The sequence below is a fragment of the Gymnogyps californianus genome, chromosome 11 (genome assembly GCF_018139145.2).
Source record: "Gymnogyps californianus isolate 813 chromosome 11, ASM1813914v2, whole genome shotgun sequence".
Taxonomy (NCBI): Eukaryota; Metazoa; Chordata; class Aves; order Accipitriformes; family Cathartidae; genus Gymnogyps; species Gymnogyps californianus.
Window position 1 is genome coordinate 18,064,554 of NC_059481.1, and position 20,864 is coordinate 18,085,417.

Below are 20,864 nucleotides of genomic sequence, written 5' to 3' on the forward strand. Positions count from 1 at the left end.
AGTTATAACTCAGCAACTGATTAACCAGTCGGCATTAGAAAGGAAGTGACAGTATGCCTCAGCTATCAATTGAGACTACAGTGAGATTTTGTAATTAAGTTTTAAGTTTTATTTGAGGTCTGAAACTTAATAATACACAAAATGTACTGTTGGATCTAAAATCACCAAGGTCTCGATTTTGTATCTTGCCTAAATGACCTGTGATTGCAAGGTTGTATTATACTTGCAACTGAGCAGAGCGATGTTCATATAGGATGGTGACAGATGCACTAAAATTGGTTCAAGTCCTGCAGTTGAATGAATGAAGAGAGGTTCTTCAAGAGCTTCATTGACTCCTGTAGGACTTTGCCTAGCTGACTGCTGGTGGAGTCTTTTTGCTGTGTTAAGAGAAGACTGAGTTTGCTTATACCCCAGGGAGATGATGTAAATGCAACCTCCTCCAACAGGCTGAACCAAACGTTTTGAATTAATACCTGGCAATAGGAATTTCCATGAAGGGGTTTGCATAAGGATTGGATGTATATTTATACGTGTATGTCTGGTTTTATCTGTCTGTATATACCTGAGATAGATATCTGTATAGATATGTACAATAACAGGTCCTTGTTCTTTAGAGTGACATTTGAGGTAGGACGGGAGCTGGTATCACCTTCACTTTGTCTTACAAAGTAAGTAGAGATTCATCCAAGGGAGTTGGAATAGCTTCAGAGGAACTTGTTCAGGTCAGAACTTTTCATTTATGGAAGACTTTTTAGCTTGGAATATCACAGTTTTTGAAGTCTTTATTAACTAAAGCCATGCAAGACTCCTGTAAGACAGATCAAGTACCGTGCCTTCTTGGCCAGGATTCTTGTGTTTCTGTTGCCTTGCTTACATATGAAATGTGGCTGTTGGAATCATTATCACTTCTAATTTTTTAGTATGTTGAAAAGCAGGATCAAAAAGAAAAAAAAAAAAATCAAAACCAAATCCTCTTCTATGCTCCTATGCTGCAAATCAATAGTATGGGGATATATTTCCTGGATGTCAGCCCATTTTATAAACGAATATATCTCAAAGATTGTTTTACTGGCCTACAAATGCCAAGAACAGGATGACAGTCTAATTCCTTGCATAGCAACAGCTAACATAAAATCAGGTTCACTCTAGAAAATGGAACTGCTGTTTGGGCAGGGTTATGGATACAGTCATTGTTTCTTGGTTTATGTTTGGCCCCTGGTAGATATTAACTGGCCATTTGTCAGACAAGTCTTTTTGTTTAAAAGTTACAACAGTTGCTGTTTTGTAGGGGTATAAATTCTCACCCCGCTGAATGCAGTGGGAAGTGCTTCTTTGGTACAGCGTGGTTAGACTTTCAGGTCCGTAACACAAAATACATTGCCATAAATATCCCATTCTGCAAGTGCCAGCGTTGCCTTTACATGTAGTGTCTGACAGGCCAAGGATGGAGAGGTAGAGATTTAGCTTTCTGATCACCCTTAGAGTTTTTCCTTTGTTGCAGTTTGAGATACATTAACTGGATCTGACTCACTTTCACCTACCTGTGTTAATCTAAAAATGTGATTTCCCCCCCCCCCCCCGATTACTCCAGGTTCCTTTGAGGGAACAAAAAACCAGATGAATACATTTGTGCCTTGTCTTTAAAGGAGATTGTTTAAAATAGCTTCAAGTTACTACCAGTATTAGGCAGTTCCTCTGGAAACACTATGTATGAGTAGAAAAGGAAATGGGATCACAACATGCATTTTATGGCAGTTCTGGATTTAGTTTATTAACTTTGTGTTGCCAGCCACTCCAAGTTCGCAGTCCTTTCAGGTATCGTTGGTACTTGTAAGATAGGATTGCAGTTTGGCTTGGTATCATTTTTTTTGAAAAATCCTAAGTGCTTTTTAAATCCCTATCACGTTAGTTACGTGTTTTGCTGGTTCAATTTGCAGAACAGAACTTCAAAATTTGGCTTCTGGTTTCGCTATTAGTGGATTTTGCCAGATACCACTCCAAACGTGCAAACTCATACCGTTTCTGGGCAGAGAGACTCCGAGCAACCAGTGAAATCAGAATATGCTGTGCTGAAAGATGTCAAGGGTATGAGAATGGAGACTAGGCTTACTGGATCCCTTTCCAAAATAATGCATCACATGCAACCTAGACCCTTGCCTCCTGGAAGGTGATGGTTCTTTCTCTGTGCTGCTATGCCAAGAACATAGGTGGATTAATGGTGAAGATGCATCTGCTGATCATCCCCTGTGGAGTGACAAGGGAGCTGGATGGCTCCTGTTGCACAAGAGGAAGAAACTCTTGTCTGGCCTGTGAAAGACCCCCTGGCAATTAGGGTTTGATGAAGTGGAGCAGGTTTACATCTGTAAGTGGGTCTGTTATAGACTAGCACTAAGGACAAAAGGCTTTCAGGCTTGAGGGGGTCCCAGGAAGGAGTGAATAAAGCCTTTGAACTGACCTTACATTCGTGGCCTCGTCCTTCACCAGAAACAGGGGAGGAGAAGCTAACAAATGGCAGCCTAATGGATTCAAACAGAATAGAAAGAGAGCGCGCTTTGCAAGCAGATTTTCTTTGCCAAAATAATAATATGAATGAGGTTAACAGAGATTCAAGGATGAATGTACATAGGGATAATGACTGAAAGGCCTTCTTATATATCTTTCTCTTTAAACACTCGTATGTATTCCCTTCTGCTGCTTTATTTCTCCCAGGTATTTGTGGTCACCGTCTGGAGCGTGGAACTGTACATGGTGCCCCTGGCTCTGCTGGTGCTCTTCGCATACAACTTCTCCCTCGTCACAACAGGGAAGGTCAACAACGCCCAAGATGCCCAGGCAAGTAAAGTGGCAGTAACGTTTCTGGCAGCCCCGGCTTGAATTTGCCCTTCAGCAAAATGTCATGCATTTTAATGGTATTAAGCTGGTTGTGTAGCTAAACAGCATTTTTATTTCTAAGTTACTGAAAAGAAACCTCAACCCTCTCAATTTTCGTGATTCAGTTCAAGCAATAAACCATTCAGAGTAGTAGGAGACGACGACGAGAGTGTGTAGGAGGGGGATTTCACTTACTAAATAGCTACAAATGTTTTTAACTAAATTGAATTAAGAAAGACTTACAAAGCAACAAGTTCCTAAAACCCATGCCCCTACTGCTCTTACACTTTGCCTCACACTGATGATTCGTGATTCACAGAACAGGAAAGTCAATAGAAGCCGAAAGAGAAGTTAGTTGTTTTTAAACCTTGTCCTGTGATCTGAGACTTTAAGAAGCCCTTATTCTTCCCCTCCCCCACCCCCCGCTTTTAAATGACAAATGCTTTTTCCCCCCAGAAATTTAGCCTTCAGTTTTTTAACTTGATCTGGGAGAAAAAAAGATTTAAATAGAAAAATAATTATAACATATGTGGCAAAGTGCTACTATTGGGGTATGAAATGCTGTTTGATGTTGACCACTGTCTTTACTTACATAACAATGGTAATTACAGTTAGAAGTGAGAGTAAATTCATGTATGTCCATAATATTCTGTTTTTAATGTGTAATAGGTACAGTAATGAAATACAGGCTGAATTATAGCTTCCTTGAAACTTTTGATAAAAAGATGATTGACACTTGTACCCATGAATACCTTTGCCCAAACGAATCAAGTGGATTTTATACAAAGAAATAATATCCTAGAATTAAAAAGGTCAATAGCTGGTTTGTTAGTTTTAGCGAGAAAAGCTGCTCCTAGTTCAGTTTTCATCCATTCCCAAGTGGAAAGATTGTTAGAAAATAGGGAAAGTTGCATTATGCAGACTAGGACATGGACTTGATTTGAAAACAAATGGTAAAAGCAACGCTTTTCTCCAATTTCAGCCAAGTCCAGAATAACGTAGAAAGATATTGTGTGTCTTCAGTGACTACTTTATTTCATCAAGAGAATGAGAACTTCCCATGTTGGAGAATCCCAGGCAAACAGATGTTTTTGGTTTTAATACAAAAGATAATATAAAATAATAATGACTTACTCAGGAAAAAATACACAGAGAATACCTTCCAGCACCCATCACTCATCCTGTGGTGAGTTTGTTGCACGTTCAAGTGAGGACAGTCTCACATAAGTCAGCAAAATTGAGCAATACATCATTTAGGTGGATATTTCAAAAAAGCTATATCTGAAAATACAGGTTCATTGTAGTAAAACTGAAGAAAGGCCCATCGGAAAGTTGGCCCTTTTCCTGTCGCACACCCTGTGAGCAATGCATTTTGCATAAGCAAAGTTACGCATCTGCCTAAGTGCTTTGCAGGATTGGGATCATATGGAACAAGTAGTCAAAGTGCCTTTAATATTACCTGATTTCTTTTTTATGTGTGTCTGTGATTCTAACCATCTGGAGGTCAAAAATAGACAATCAGGTGCTATCTCTAGTCACATCTGTCCTGCAGATGAGAAAAAGGTTTCTTCAAAATACCGATGCTTTTTACACAGTAATTTATTTATTTTTTGCTTCTTCAGAGCTTGGCTGCATGCGCACTACCTTTGGTTTCTGTGTGCCAGCATGCACATTTCATGTATATAGAGGAATGCGAGCAACAGTCTTTGCAAAAGTGGACCTCAAATTCTCTCCAATTTCTGTGCTATAAAATGGGAATAACAGTATTAAACTTGTATGCATTATCCAGTTGCCAGGAGGCTAAATTTGTGAATATTGGTAAAATGGTTTATGATTTACAGATGGGGAGCTTCTATAGAAATGTAAACCGTGATCGGTGTTAATTCAGCTGCTCAGGGTATTCCAGAGAGCAAAAGAGTAAATCTGGGTATCTGAGCTCTCAGTATCTTCTGCATACTACGTGCAACGGCTTTTCGGGGCAGGGGGGACGAGAAAAAAAAGCCAAAACAAAAATACCCAACCCTCCCAAAAAACCCAAATCCAAAACATCTTTTTATTGTGATTCTTCACATTCTTTGCACGTTTGCTGTATTTAAACTTGTAGTACACCAATTCAAATGTACATATTAAATAACCAATAAAAACTTGGAGGACCCTGTTAAAGACTCATCTTATTAAATACCTGAATTGAAAGCCAAGTGCTCCTAATTTCAAGCCTTAGCCAAGTCTTTTGTTTTCTCCCCTACCTGTCAGCATAGAAGTTAAAGGGAGGAAATAATGCTGCATAGAAATCTGACTGTGATTTGTGAGATTGATTATGTTCCTACTAATGTATTTTCTAAAGTCTAATGTTTCACTAATGGCCCTAAAGGGAGGGAGCAGTCATTGTAGCAGTGAGGATGGAACAAGTTGAGTATAGAGTCCTCAGCCTTGACATACTGGCTGGTTCATTTGTCAGACTAAGAACAAAGCTGTTTACAGACAGTAACAGTTGGCAATGAATTTGAAAGCCTGTTGCCTTCAAACTACTGGACGCGGCCACTAATGCTTTATTTAGACTTAAAATTTGTATAGGGTATTGCATGCTTTGTTCAGGATATTGCAAAAAAAAAAAAAAAAGAGTCCTTGAATACAAAATGTTATTTCTGAAAGGTGAAAGTGGTGGGGTTTTTTGATGACTTGCAATAGAAGTGGGAGAAAACCATGTAATGAAATGTTGTGGGAGTATCATAAGCTTTTTGAACATTGCCTGGCACTGAAAAATAAGTGTAGTGTTTTGTAATATGGATATCTGCTTTTGTAGGAGCTTATGGGCTTGGATGAAGATGAGGATGAAGATGATAAGGTAAGCATATCTCACGATTGTGTTAGCTAGAATCAGAAGGAACGTGGGAGAGCACAAACCCACCATCGTATCTCCATGAGATCTTCATTTAGTCTCTGTATTAACTGGGAAAACAATTGTTACCAGTTGGCTGATTGGCAAATTTGAAAGTATGAAAAGATTGGTTTGTGTAACATTCCATAGTGGCGTTACCTACGTGAGACCTCTGAACGGTAATTGAATCTGAGCCGTCCCCAGTTTGTGCTTGAAATCGTAACAGGCACATGTTCATGTGTGTGCACTTCTAGGTATGTGTATGGGTGGACGAGGTGCAAAGACATGCATGGGTATGTAAAATCCCCCATCGCTTCCATTTCGAGTGTTGGATGACAATCTGTACGAATGGTTTTCCCCAAATGATTTGGCATTTCCATTTCTGTAGGCCAGAATTGGTGTGACTTGTGGAGGACTGGTTAGAATTTTCTCAATATTTCTTTCAGAGCCTGGGAAAAAACGGTTTTAGTTCATCGGCTGAAATGTAGAAAGAATTGGAGTTGGCAAGGCGTGTTTTTTATTTTATTGGAGCATACTTACTCATTCTTCTCACTATGAAAAATTCATTGGAATTTTTTTCAAGTTTATCAAACCACAGTGACAAATGATAAAAGGATTAGAGGGCATGACATTTGAAGAAAGATTAAGAGAACTTAATGTATACAGCTTGAAAAAACATAAGTAAGTGAAGGAAGATCTAATAATCTATAAATACTTTAAAGCTAAAAGGTGAGGAATTATTTAACAAGCAACAGCATGCAAAGGAACATTAGCTGTTAGGAAGAAAATGTTCACAAGGCAATGTGAAACTTTCAAATTGCATACTAAGTTAATAAAACATAGAATATTCAAGAAGAGTCTTAAGAGTGTTACAGTGAAATTGTTGATCATTGAGAAGTAAATCGATACCACAGTTAGCAAGTGCACCTTAACTCTTCTCAGTCACAGACACTAGAATTGAAGCTCAGCGGTCTAATTGATGGGAATAGTTATTTAAATTTAACATGCTCTTCTGTGGTGGTTATATTTTAATGAGCAACCAGAAATCTGTCACAGTTATAACATGAACTTTAGACAACCTAGTTGAAGATGATCAGACGGCTGGAGCACCTCTCCTATGAAGACAGGCTGAGAGAGTTGGGATTGTTCAGCCTGGAGAAAAGAAGGCTCTGGGGAGACCTTATAGCAGCCTTCCAGTACTAAAGGGAGCCTACAAGAAAGCCGGAGAGGGACTTTTTACAAGGGTGTGTAGTGATAGGACAAGGGGTAATGGCTTTAAACTGGAAGAGGGTAGATTTAGATCAGATGTAAGGAAGAAGCTCTTTACTGTGAGGGTGGTGAGGCGCTGGAACAGGTTGCCCAGAGAAGTTGTGGATGCCCCCTCCCTGGAAGTGTTCAAGGCCAGGCTGGATGGGGCTTTGAGCAACCTGGTCTGGTGGAAGGTGTCCCTGTCCATGGCAGGGGGGTTGGAACTAGAGGATCTTTAAGGTCCTTTCCAACCCAAACCATTCTATGATTCTATGAATTACAGGTTTCTTGCAACACACAATAATTGTTTAAAAGTTCTTATTTATAATTTACTTTTTGTATCGTAAAATTGGTCAGCTAAATGGACCAATATCTGGAACTCATCAGAAGTTGCTAAATGAAAGTTGCATCTTTTTCAAAGGAATACTGTGTATCTCTGAAAGTCGATAATTTCTATTTTGTGGGTACCCAAAGCTAGACACCTGTAAATATTGACCCTACATCTTATTTGTGTGATGCCTAAAGGTGTAACTTATTCATTGGAACCAATCCCATTTACTGGGATTTTTTAATATTCCTCTTTTTCATTTGCAAGTGCTGAGGTGGGGAAAAAAAGTAAAAATATATTAAATAGGTATTTAATCCTCTGTTTCCTGTGCTCTGCAACAGATTCATTGCTCCAAAGCCAAAATATTCTAGGTTACATTTACCCTAGATTTAACTCCAGTGACTTTGATTCTCTCTATAAATACAACTGGATCACTTAAATATGGATCTAATCACTTTGCATTTTTGCCTCCCTCCTCCCCTGCTCAACAACTTCACTGTCATTTTCTTTCTTGATATCTTTTAACTAAATATGCAGGTTTGGGAAAACTCCTGAGAGTCAATGTTGAGCTGCTGATGATTTGGCCCTACCATTTTGTAATCAGCATTGCCTCTATCTCCATTTCATGTATGCACAGTGACTCTTTGAAATGGAGAGCTGGTAGCACTGGCTAAAGCTACTCACAGTAGACACCTCCAGCAGGCTTTCTCATCAAGATAGCACTTTATATCCCAACATTACAGCAATAATAATTCATAACTTGTATACTAGTGTTATGGGTCTGTGGAATTCTGACACAGAATTACCAGGAGAGAGAATTGCCAGCCACTACATGTGTCCCATGTCAAGTGCTGTGCAGCACTGCCTTAATGTCTCTGTCCTGTCCTGGGTATAGCCTTTTTGCATCAGTGATGGACCATGCTTGCATTCTGATGACTTGCATCTTTAAGTACATTAGGTTATTCTAAGTGACTTTTCCAAGTCTGAGGGTGGCCAATGCTCTCTAGGGAGTGTAAGAAAAATGTAATTTTATGACATTATCTCATGGCAATGTCAACATTTAAACAGACAACTATACTTTAAAAAGAAGTCTGTGTATTTTTTTTTTTTTTCCTTCCCCTCCCTAATATAAGAGCTCCTAAAGTTGAAATCTGCTAGTTCGGTTGTGGTATACGAGGTCACTGTTTCTGTTTCCTATCATCATGCTGTATCAAAATACTTGCACACATAGCCTTTCTGGGTTCTGCTGCATGTTAGACATAACAGATCATGCTTCTGGGAATTGTAACACACCCTCTAAGAGATGAACTGTTTACAAATTATAAATACACAGACGCTTAGTTCAAAAACCCAAGAGCAGATTAACTCCCTCCATCTAAACTATCTGTCTTAAATGACAGGGCTTAATTGCCAACTCCCCCTTTCTTTCCCCTCTCCCCTCCCCAAATACCAGCATGGAGGACTGTAAAAGATAAGAGAGCTCTGTCCCTTTGGCACAAGCTGTTCGGTGGATGAATGCCTTCTCGGATTTGTGCCATCTTGGACATGGAGTTCAGGCTGTGTTGTGTCAGCTCTGGGATCTGTCAGGCTGTCTGAATAAGGATTGTTGTAAAATTACATCACTGAAACATCTTTTGCCTGCTAGTAGAAAGGTATAGACAAGTTACATGCAGCTCAATGTAAGTTGTCTGATTGACCGTTTCTATTTATTTTACTTTTTTTTCTTTTTTGACAATGACTGTAGAGCTTCAAGAGCAGATGGTTACCCTGTTGAATGAGTGTATCATAGCACCCGACTGGAAAGAGTCTTGGAGTCTCCTCATGATCTTAAGTTGTCTGGATAAAAGTTTGCATCTCCTCCAAAACAGACAAAACTTAAATTACTACTATTTCCAGGTCTGGTAACTGATTCAAAAGAAAATCAGAGACAAAACTAAATCAACAGCAATTTCTGGTTTTGTGGGGTTTTTGGGGTTTTTTTTTTTTTTTGGAGGGTTTCTATCCAATGGTGAGCCAACGTAGCCCTGCTTGGCTAGTGGGATGTAATAGGGAAGGATCAGTTGACACTGTGGCTTTAAGCCAAGTTATTTGGCAACTTCCAAGAAATGTTTAGTATCTCATGTATTGGAAAAAAGAAAAGGGGGGAAAAAATCCCCAAAGAAGAAAAATCCAATATTTCTAATGTAGGAAATTCTCTGTCAAAAATAGGTACCAAAAATATACAAAGTTTTATGAACACAATTCAAAAAGACTCCAGCCAAACAAATTAAAGTCAAATTCATCCAGTAGCAAACAGCTGACATTTTCCATTTGAGTTAGATTCAGCATGTGGAAACCTTCCGTATGGATCTTATTTGTATGGGTGGATTACGATGAAAATTGCATTAATTTTCTCCACAGTAAAGGTCAGTAATTGAAACATGAACCAAGAGTCTATTGTGTAAGATGCTATATCCCCATACTTAGGAAAGGTCATTCAAGACAATATCATCTCATTGTTTTCTTCCCTGGAAGTATAAATAATTTCATTAGTTTTTCTTTTTCTCTTCAATACAACAATTGCAATATAATATTTCAACATCTCCCATTGATTGCTGAAGAGAAATGACGGTAAAGACTTGAAAATACCCCATGATACACAGGGTATGTTCAGACTAACAAGGAGCACCCACCTTCTCCACAAAATTATGGGCAAGATTGTGTCCTAAAAAACCCCACAAGGTGTGTGTTTGTGTAGACGTGGACTCCCTTAAATTGCTGTTCTTTCTTCAGTTGGCTCTTTGTGGCTTCCCTCTCACTGCTTCCTAATGAGTCTGTGCACAGACCGTGAAAACACTAGTGATGGAGAAGCCTAAGGGACGGATTCTGCTACTTGCCTGAGCTATGCTCGGTGCAAAGCTGGAGGATGGGACGCTTTTAAGCACACATAATCATCTGGTCTTGCAACCATCTTGACTAAAGTGCAATACAAGTTTCCAGGTATCACTTAAGACATAATTATAGCTTCTGTAAGTTTTCTCCAAGCTTCTTATTAACCTAAGCAGCTTCTGGTTAAGACAGAGTGCAGGGGTTGCTCTGGTTGTGCTTTGCTCTTTGCTTGGGAGCCTCCTGTGTACAAGAAACTGGAAGATAAATGGTCTGTTGTTATTTCTTATTTACACTGCAGCATTGCTTAGTACTGCTCTTATCCACAGGCATCCCATAAATTGGCACAAACCTTGTCTCAGCATCATGACCCACCCATTCATAGGTTTAGGAGTGATGGGAGAGAGGAGTTGAAAGGAGGGACTTGCAGAGGACTTTTAGATATCCTGGGGACTGTGGTATGGCTCTCCTCACAAAGAAGCCTTAGCAGCCCTACGGCAGTCTAAAATTCTCCCTCTTGCCCTGGAGGTAGGTAAGCCAACACTGTAACTTCTCTAAATCTCTGGAGAAATATTAAGTAGCACTAGGCAGGTCACTGGACCGAGCACATAAACCTCAGGGGGTTCTTGTTCCTTAAAAATTCCAACTATTTAAAATGTTGTTAAAATTTATTTTGAATTGGCCAGATGTATGACTAGGTCTATCTTTCTCCTGTACCCCAAATTGCTAAAGATCATTTACCTAGATTATAGATGATGATCCAGTAGATGATGATCCAGTAGTTTAAGTCTAATCACCATGTGATTGTTCTTAGGTCTCGTGTATTTCCAGGAGAAAGCACTTATTTTGACCAAAGTTGTTTTCTTTCCCCTTCCCTTTTTTAAATCAAAGGTGACTGATGACTTTTTATCTCTGTTCAGGCTTCTTTCTTGTTGCTGCTTACACGCATGTTCCTCACCTGAAAGGCGTTTTATTCTGTTGTGACTACCAGTATTGCTTTAAAACTTGTAGCAGTACCACCAGACTTGGGCTTACTTTACATGTCTATGAAAACGTGAGCAAGTACAGAAAATGCCCCTTAAACCTCCTGCATTTCACGCCTGTGCAGAGACCAAGCAACAGAGTTACGACCTAAGCCTCTCCACATAAGCTTTTTCTTGGGTTGGGCTTAGGAGACTTTTGCTGGTCCTCTGCGCACAGATGCAATTCATCTAATGTAAGCAAAGAAAGTGTAAGCATGGCTGAACAAGGCGTAAAGTGGTCATCTTCTGCCTTTTAGCCAGTGTTCCCCCAGCCTTAGCTGTAGGATGATGTGCCATTGCTTTTAAAATGTGTCCTTTTAAGGCCGATGGTGCTCTCCTTCATATCAATCTGAAGTGATTCTATTGGCTCTGGTGGAAGTATTCCAGATTTCACACCTTTTTAACTGAGAGCATAAATTGACCTGTATGTGTTGCATTTCCTCTATTTGGTAATTATTTCAAGTACAGTCAGATTCGCTAAATTTCCACCGCCAGGCAGGCACATTTGCAGCATGGTGTTAATAAACAAAAAGATCCTGTGATGCACAGTTTCAGGACTGCATGAGGCAATTGCTCAGAGTTTGGCTGCCATCCTCTCCGGGTACCCGTCCTCCTGGAAGTGCCGAGAAGCCCTCCTCGACACGCAGCAGACATTGCAGCACAGGGCAAGACAGTGACTCAGCAAGGCAGATTGCTGGGTTCGTTTCAGCCGCCGTTGGCTCCCACCGAAGGCAGGATCCAGTTCAAGGTTGCTGTGGTGACTATTTTCAAAGCTCTGCCTGGAATTCATTTTAGCTACCAAGAGACTGTCTGTCACTCCATGGCTACCGCCTCCCACAAGAGCTTCATTCTGCTGCTAGACTGAAGTTGTTAGTGAAGTGTTCCCTGCAGACAATAGAGGCCAGTGGTCTGCTGTTTATACCCAATAAAATCTTTCTGGTTTCAGAAGTTCTTCTACAAGTATTTTGGCCTTAAGATGCTGTTTGGCACAGGTTTTGCTGGACACCGGTAAGGTCGGAGTTTTGTAGTCTAGCACAGAGCAAGTTGCAAGTTAAATCCAACTTTGGCTAAGTCTGCTTTTCTCTAAATAACTGCAGCATTTTTAAAAAAAAAAAAAAAAACAAACAGAATAATAGTGGAGCAAAAAGACATGCATGCCTGAGCTTTTTTCCTTTCTTTCCCCTTTTCATCAATCTTGTTTGTTGCTAATACACTAGGGAATTCATATCTGGTACGTGGGATAAACCCTGGTAAAACATTGCCCTAATGTGCTTGTAGCAGCAGTGGCATAATGAGATAGCTACTGTAAAAAAGCTAATCCTGAAAGTTAGGCCAGCCCAGGACTAGGCAGACTAACTCTTTGAATTCCTGAAGATATTCAAGGTTTTCATTCCTGACTTAGTTGCCTGTATCCTGTTTTCTTCCTCCTTTTGCATTAATCCCTATTTATTTTTTCTCCTCCCCTTTTCCTCATCCTTGGCCCCAAGTGTTCCTCAGCTTTATATATTGAGTTTCCCTTGGCATGCCAAAAATCTGCTGATGAATACCACTTGTTTGAAAGTCGCATGCAAGATTTCTTTTTGTGTGAGTGTTTTATATGAAATCCAAGTGAGCAAGTATTTAGAATTTGCTCATGGCTTCAAGCCTAAGTTTTTAGTTGTGTGCATACGGTATTTGCAGTATACATCAGAAATACGCTTAGAGAACAACATTAAAAATTGTGCGTTTGGAGTGTTGCTTACTGGTTTGGATGTATCCAGAGGAAAAATATCTGAAGGATAGATTTAAAAAATTGGGAACAGCTTTTTGTAAAGATGAAAGCTATTAATCATTGAAACAAATGATCACAAGAAGTTAGAACGTCTCCACCATCCAAGTTTTCAAGTCAGTAACGGATGCTTTGCTAGAGCAGAAGCCGTAACTAGTGTTATTTGGTCCTTGTTGCAGAGCAGACGATTGATAATTTTTGCCTTCAGTCTCTTCCGCCATAGCTCTTATGATTTTCCCTTACAAGCCCAGCTCTGACAATTGTAGCTCACCCGTTGTGAATTGCCGTGTTAATGCTGGAGATGTCCTCTCCTGGCCTGCCCCATATTTCGCACGCTTTTAAAGTCTTCGGCATTGGAAGTACCTCAATTTTGCGGTCGCCTGACAGTTTCTTTTGCAACTGTCCCTGAATGTCTGGGAGCAGCATAACATAATAGGGGAAGGGAAGGAAGATCACAGAGCTGTAGTAACCCTTTGAGTGCATTTACATGTCCTGTTTATTAACTGTTACATATTTCAGAAAGAGAAAAATCTAGAAGCACCTTTCATTCGGTACGGCAGAGATTTGGTGTCTTCATTTACAAGTTTAAATTGATGTACATTCGCTGGACACGAAAGACTTAATTTTTGAATTTGCTGCGTGTTGGGGTTTTTTGAGGGTGTTTTGGTTTGGGTTTTTTTTTTTTCCTTCCCCTGACATGCTTAATCTTTTGTAAGACCCCTTCTGTGTTTTTGTTCAGGCAATTAATGTAGAAATGAAGTTTTCTTAAATCAGGATATGCAAGGAAGATTTGAAGTAACACACTGATTATATAATTAATTCTCAGCTGTAAATTCATTTTGATGGAGTTAATTCTTTCCCAGAGGCTGAAGACTAGTTTTGGTCCACCCACAGTGCTGTAATCAGCTAAGAAATAAAGAAGAAAAAGGCCGTGAAGGAATGGAAGTTTCACAACCTGTTTTAGGAAAAAAATGCCAGAAACAGGCAGGATATTTTATTTTTAATTCAAGCAAAAGCTTCTGAGCTGTGATTTTGAACCATGGGTATCCAAATCCTGTTTTTAAGCAGCATAATATATTAAGTCCAAAAGAAATCAGAAAGGAGTGATACCTGAGGAGGATGGAGAAAAATTTATCTGGGTGGTGGGACCTAGCACAGATGGGAAAATGTGTTTAGTGGAAGATGTATTTAGGATTATTTTTTACATCTTCCACAAATATGGTAACATTCAAATATGGCTCTCTGTATGACAGTTGCCCGTTTACTAATAAATACGAACCAGTGACTGTCATCTTGATAGACTATGAACTCTCTTACTGCTTCTGACAGTGTTTTGCAAGGTGCTGACTTCAGAAAGCATAAACAATGCTCCAAAACCTAAATAATTTGGAAAATCCTGTTGATTGTACTTCGTCTGCTTCTCTCTTGCTTAACCAGTGACCTAATCATCCTGTAGATGTGTTTACACTGCAGGTTTCAGAACAAAACAGTAATAACAAAGAAAAGACATTGACGAATATCCAGGATTTTCAAATGATTCTGCACATGTATTGCAGTGCATACTACAGGGGCAGTTGCTAGCCTATTTTACTCTCTAATAACTGATTTCGTTTACAAGGCTTTCTAATCCCAGTCTGTCTCTGCCTTTTCCTTGGTTGGGCATATTTTGTATTATAAATTGAAAATGCTGTTGTCTGTGGGTGATTTTAGCATGCATGGTAGGTATGAGTATGCACGCAATTGTCATTATATCCTAGGAACTGGTAGTTTCTGTTTTATTTTCTTAGTCTGCTTGGTGGCTGCAGCAGAAGTTATGTTGTATTGGTTAAACTGCATTATCACCACGTTTCTAAGCTCAATTGAAGACGTGTAAATGAAGTCAGCATGATGCAGATAGAGCTGACAGATGATCTTCCTTGCAGCTCTGGGTAGCAAGAGTAGGCTTGCCCTGGAATATCACTTTATCTAAAGTGGTTTCTTTACCCTCTGTCTGAATTTGGATAGAATGAAATTCCTACTGGCTGGTTCTCCATGAACTGCTCCCCAACTTCTACTTCCAAGTTTGGTGCAAAAAAGCCAACTATGGCTAAGGGACCATTGTACCGTTCTAGTGAGTGAATAGTTAAATATAATCTTAATGTGTCATTTACATTTGAGCCTAACAAGGTTATAACTGGAGTTGTGTGAAAATGACTTTTTGGTGCTATTTTCACATAAACTGACTACTTATTTATTTATTTTGTTCTGGGGTTATTTCACACCCTAAGGGTTTCATTTTTGTTGGTTGTTTTATTAATGTAAAAATACTCATTTTCACACCCAAATGTGTGATTATTTAAAATGCTGCTTCTATTCATTGTGCACTCACTTGCAACCTAAAGGCAAATATTCAAATGTCTGGAGCTTGATAACTCTGTAGTGGTTTTGGCTGGCTTTTTAAACTCAAAAACTACTGTGAAGAGAAATGGGCAGTGAGTAATTCAAAGGGTTACAAGGGCTGTACTGTCATGTCTGCCTCTCAGCATCCGAGGATGGTTCATATGTTATTCCAGCACACAACGATGTAGTGCAGTGCCCTGTCTCAGACGCACGCAAACCCCCTCGCAGCACGGTAGTGCCAAAAGGCTGTAGCAATGAGCCTTCACCTCTCTGGCCCACTGCGACTCTAAGTAGCCTCTGACCCTCTCTCCTGCATGGAGAAATAACGTGGGTTCACAACACAGAAGCAGAATTGCAGCAGTGTTGATCTGAGTGTCTCCGGCCCTTGCTTACTCCCACCCACCTTTTCCCTTGCCCTGGCCACTGAGGACCACAGAGAACATGGATGCAATGTGCGTTTTACCAGCATCTCCCCTCTCTGGGCACTGACTGGTTAAAACAGAACTTAAAATGTCTTTTTTCTAAATTGGGCTGATTTTGGAGAGTCTAAATGTGATGTAAAAATGAGTGTCCAGGGCTCTGCATTTTGTAATAAGTGAATGTTTTGCTGATTTCTTGCTAGAATATCTGCAACCACACCAATTTGCATGCCTGTATGTGTGTTAGATTGCTGGCAAAGAAATGCTGAATGCTGATAATTGTATACTGATTTCCAAGGCTGATTTAAGTCATTTTGATTTTTTAATTCATTCTGTGCTTCCTTTTTATTTCTGCACATGTGTAGTAATGTCCTGTAATGTTGTTGCCTAAAATAAGCAGTAAGAAATGAAGTTGAGATGGCTGCTGTAAAAGGAAAATGACATTTTTTCTTTGATTCTTTTTTCTTTCCAGTAAAAGAATAGGTCTCTGTATACAGAATGTTCAAAAAAATGTTGCATTCACTATCTTGCTGCTAATTTATATACAGAAAACAGCATGGCTGTTGGGAGCCTACAAAGCTCAGAAAAGTGATATTTAGAAGTTCTGCACAAGAATATTCTTGTTCTTGAGAAGCACTGAGTACCCAGCACTCCCCTACAGGTCAGCTCGACTCAGGGCTGTTCAGCATCTCTTCTGGTTTGACATGCAACTGGGTTCTTCAGTGAAAGCCTGGTTTGAGATCCTGCAGTCGATTTCTGTTAGAAGATGTAGAAACCTCTGCTCATGTGCTGAGGAAAAGGAAGAAAATATAGAGAACTATATGTCTTCATGTTAATTGTATGTGATAAACCTAGGGTGTGTGTTCTCTTCTTCCTTCAGTGAGATACTTGAGTTCATGGATGCATCAGCCGTACTGGGAATCTTACTTTCTTCACGTGAACATGTTAACAAATACTGAATGTCTAAAAGGTTTTGGTTTTCCTTTTTTTGTTAGGAATCTGAGAAAAAGGGGTTGATTGACAGAATCCACATGGTCCAAGAGATCATCATAGCTGTTCAAAGCATCCTAGAAGAAATAGCATCGTTTGGAGAGAGGATTAAAAAGTAAGTGATTATATTTTTCTTGCTTAGCCATGATTTGCAGTGAAGCAGAGCCAGGAGGATTAAGGTGGAGTGAATTTCTTGCTCCAAAAATGACTGTAAGCTGCAGCAGGAAAGCCTGGCCAGTCTTACCACTGTTCCTTCTTCTCATGGAATCCTTTACTCCAAAAACCTTTCCAAAGCATAGAGAAGAGGAGAAGCCATGTGTTCTACTGATGTAGCTCTCACATTCACCCATTTGCCCAGATTTCTTGGTCTTGTCTGTCTATGATGGGGTGGGGAGTCATGGTGCCACACAAGGGAAAATATCGCTTGAAGATGCGGGCACAGAAGTATCAGGCATTTCTTTCAAGTTCCTTCACAGAAAGTAGGTAGGAATTGATGGTTGGTGTTGCCTTTCCCACACCCTCCCGGCCCTGGCCTGGTTACAGGGGTTACCAGTCACTTATTTCCCTGCCCACTGCATTGATGTTCTTTTCTCTCTACCATTTTGAGCTGTCTGCTTCCTGCTGGTGCCACAAGGAAGCCCGAAGGGGGTTTTCTGGGTCTTGTCGCAAGGGGAGGCAGAAAGAGTATTCCTGACCTTACAAAGGAGGGAGGTGAAGAGCCTAAAAAAAGACTCCTACACACAAACACACACAAACTTTTATAACCCAATCTTTATTGGAGCTTAATTGACCCACATTGTTTTCTGTTTTGAACACAAAGTGATGGTTTGTGATCAAGCCACTCTAACGAGGAGCTGGGTTCAAGCTAAAAATACAGCAAACGCATGTGGTGTGGTTCCACGCCGGACACCCCAGCTGGGGTGGAAGTGGCCCAAAGATGTATTCTAGTCTATGAACAGGGCACTGTTCTGCCCAGCTGCATGGCAGGAAGACTCAGAGCGCTTAAACACTATTAATTCTTGTATTCATTTTGGTAACAATGGTCTTAAAGAACACGTTGGGTATTAATGTGGATGCCCGATGTAATTTCAGAAGAATTCCATTGTAACTCAACAGTAATGTACCATTAAAAAATTGCCACCAAAGTTTTTCTGTAAGTGACAGACTGAATTGTGCTACAGTTTCCATCTGTCACTCTAGTTATACAATCATAGGGAGTTTTAATAGTTTAACTGAATTGAGCTGTTTTGCTATTTTTTTTACTTTAACTTAAGGTACGTTGATTGATAACGATGGGTCCTCTCCCACCTATCTTTACTTAATATTTAATACATCTATTGAAGCTTAAAAGTAGTTCTTTCAGCGTCTTATTAATTTTATCTGTCAAGGGAAGTTTGTCTTATTTTATAGCCTGATAAGTGGTCCACGTTGATTCTCTGTTCTTCCTACTCCCCATCATCATGATGCGATGAAGTTAGCAGGCAGATTGTATGAAACAGAGATGCCCAGATCTGTAAATCCACCTATGAACTAATTGGCATTCATGTAGTCCACGTATCTCAATGTTTGGCGCGTGTTGTAGAGATGTATCTTACAAGCGCACGGGGGGACAAAGTAACTTCAAATGTGTTAGCAATAGCTGCTTGCCTTAAGTCCATCGTGGGCTTACAGATGAGTCGTCTGAGTGAAAGAAAGTCCTGTTTTGTGCTACAGTGCTGCAAAAGTCTGAATGACTCTGGTGACTGAGCCTCTTGAGAGTGCTCCCCTTGGGAGGCTGGTGGCATGCAGAAGCTTGGACTGCCGCTAGCATGCTATAGCTTACCCAAGACAGCCTCCTATATACGATGTAGTAAGGAATTGTTGAAAGCGTAATGAAATAAAAGCAGATATATCAATAATGAGAGAATTATATAGAATCTTAATCCCTAATAGTATACAGAGAAATGACTTTAACTGCTCTTTTAAGGTTTAGCATCAGTCATAATTAATCCATTCCAAGTTATTGGCGGGGTTGAGTCTGGCTGCCTGCCACATTTGAGTCGTGTGCTGACACACATCCCATGTCATCTCCACTGTGGCCCCGTGGAGCCAGCTCAGATGGCTCACACCTGCAGCATGTCCTTGTCTCCAGATCAGATAATCCGCCCACGAATAATGGAGAGCTGACCGGTGAGCAGAGATGTGTAACAAGTGTGACAAGTATAAGAAGAAACAAAAACAACTCGCTACATGCCTAACAACTTCACTGAGCTCCCCAGAGACTACCTTCTCTTTCCTTATCAGGATATCTGCCTCTCAGATATCTCCCTTAATCCATTATAGCATCCAGATGCAGGAATCTGCTTATCCACCTTCCAAAGGGTCTGCAATTTACAGTGCATTTGAATGCAGCAAGCACTGTAAAGAGGTCATGAAATTATTATTCGGTAGCAGAGTACAAGCAGTGTCCAAGAGCAGAAACATTGAGAAGGACTGTTTTTTTCTTTACAGCACGTTCAACTGGACGGTGCCTTTCCTCTCTGTTCTGGCCTGCTTGGTCCTGGCAGCAGCAACAGTCATTTTGTATTTTATACCACTGAGGTACATTGTTTTAATCTGGGGTAAGTACTCCACTGTGTCTTATTTGCATGTAATAAACACAATATATATCTAGAGAATGAAATCAAACAAGCTTTAAACGACCTGTTACGCAGACAATCAAGTGCTGTTGCTTAGAGGTGAATAAATATGCTATGAACTTCTTAAAATTACCATTTTTTTTTTTCACCCCTGGGTGATCCGATGATCTGCTTTTCTTAGGGTTCTTTATAAGTTTCCAATAGCACCACAAGAAAAGCATTAGCCTAGATAAGCTACTTTCAATATGATTATTATTCCGCAGGAGAGTAATTAGGTTCCTGGTTCTGGAGCCCTCTGGTTGGGAAATGGTAGGGAGTGGACAAGATGTGTATGAAGAGCTGGACCACGGAGGCCTGGACCACGGGACCCTTTTGGGTCTTAACTCCCCTGCAATCAGGAGGAGCAGTGCGCCCAGTACCCCATGGTCCAACGGGAGGCACTGAGCATCTCTGTGTCACGAGTCAGAAAGTATTTGGATGAAGGTGCATCATGAAGTAAAAGAGGAGCTTTTAAAAATGAAAACTTTCCTGGTGGTGTTATGAAGAAGAGTAAGATGGTCATTCACAAAAGGAGATGGCATTCCAGCTGCTGAAGACTTTCTTCATCTCAAAAAGGCCTTCTGTCTTATTTGGGGTTATAGCTTTTATCTCAGCCTTGAGGTACAATGGCTGAGAACATAGTGCAGGTAATCCTCACCGAACCACTGAAGCTCAGCCCCGGTGTGGCTCTGGGCTGTAGGGACCCCCCTGTCACCCTCCCAGGGCTGAGCCGTCTGCTGCTGTCTTGGCTCTCCTGGATGCAGAAAAGGGAGAGAATGAGAAGGGGACAGTACAAAAAGCCACTCTTGGGCAAAAAATAAATTAAATACAGGATTAAATCAAACAAAAGAAAGGGCAAAAGGGAAGGAGAGAAATTGCTAGGAGTAAAAGGTTCAGTAACAAAATATTGCTGTTCTTGTATGGAAGACATGGTGAGTACATGAAAACTATACATCCGTTCAACATCATCTAGACTGACAGGGCCTTCAAATATGATACATGTTAAACAACTACCCTGTGGCAAGGCCTCAAAAGACCTTATGGTATTTTCTGTTTTTTAAAAATCAGGTACACAGAAAACTGTGTTGGCATTTTGCTACAAGTATATGGCTTAAAAGCTGAATCTCAGATGTGAAGCAGGTGCATTTCAGAGAGAGGAGAAGGCTGGAGCAGCCATCACATTTGAAATCACTTTCAGGGAAACTACTATGAGATTTTGGACAGGGGCATGATGGAATTGAATGCTGTATTGTGATCCTCAGAGGCAACCAACTTTTGAATTTTTTTGCTATTCTGTAAAGTGGGTTAGCTGATTTTCTTTGCCTAATGGTCCTTTGCTCTTCTACCACGCCTTTACGTAGCCACACTACTAGTTGCTGTTTTGCAGTGGGGAGGTGGTGGCAGTGGGGTGTTAAGTGGCTGCATTGGCACAAGGGGAG

At 40.3% G+C, this 20,864-nt stretch overlaps 1 protein-coding gene across 4 annotated transcripts in view; it reads left to right on the top strand.

Moving 5' to 3' along the window:
* MCTP2 (multiple C2 and transmembrane domain containing 2) overlaps positions 1-20,864 on the top strand; it is a 104,473-nt gene that overhangs the window by 80,164 nt on the left and 3,445 nt on the right. The window contains exons 18-21 of one of the 4 annotated variants that reach the window (XM_050903070.1): positions 2,710-2,832; positions 5,675-5,716; positions 16,774-16,883; positions 19,259-19,368. In XM_050903070.1, the coding sequence (XP_050759027.1) occupies positions 2,710-2,832; positions 5,675-5,716; positions 16,774-16,883; positions 19,259-19,368 (385 nt within the window). The remainder of the gene's footprint in view (positions 1-2,709; positions 2,833-5,674; positions 5,717-16,773; positions 16,884-19,258; positions 19,369-20,864) is intronic. The other 3 variants (XM_050903067.1, XM_050903068.1, XM_050903069.1) reach the window with 3 other exon arrangements.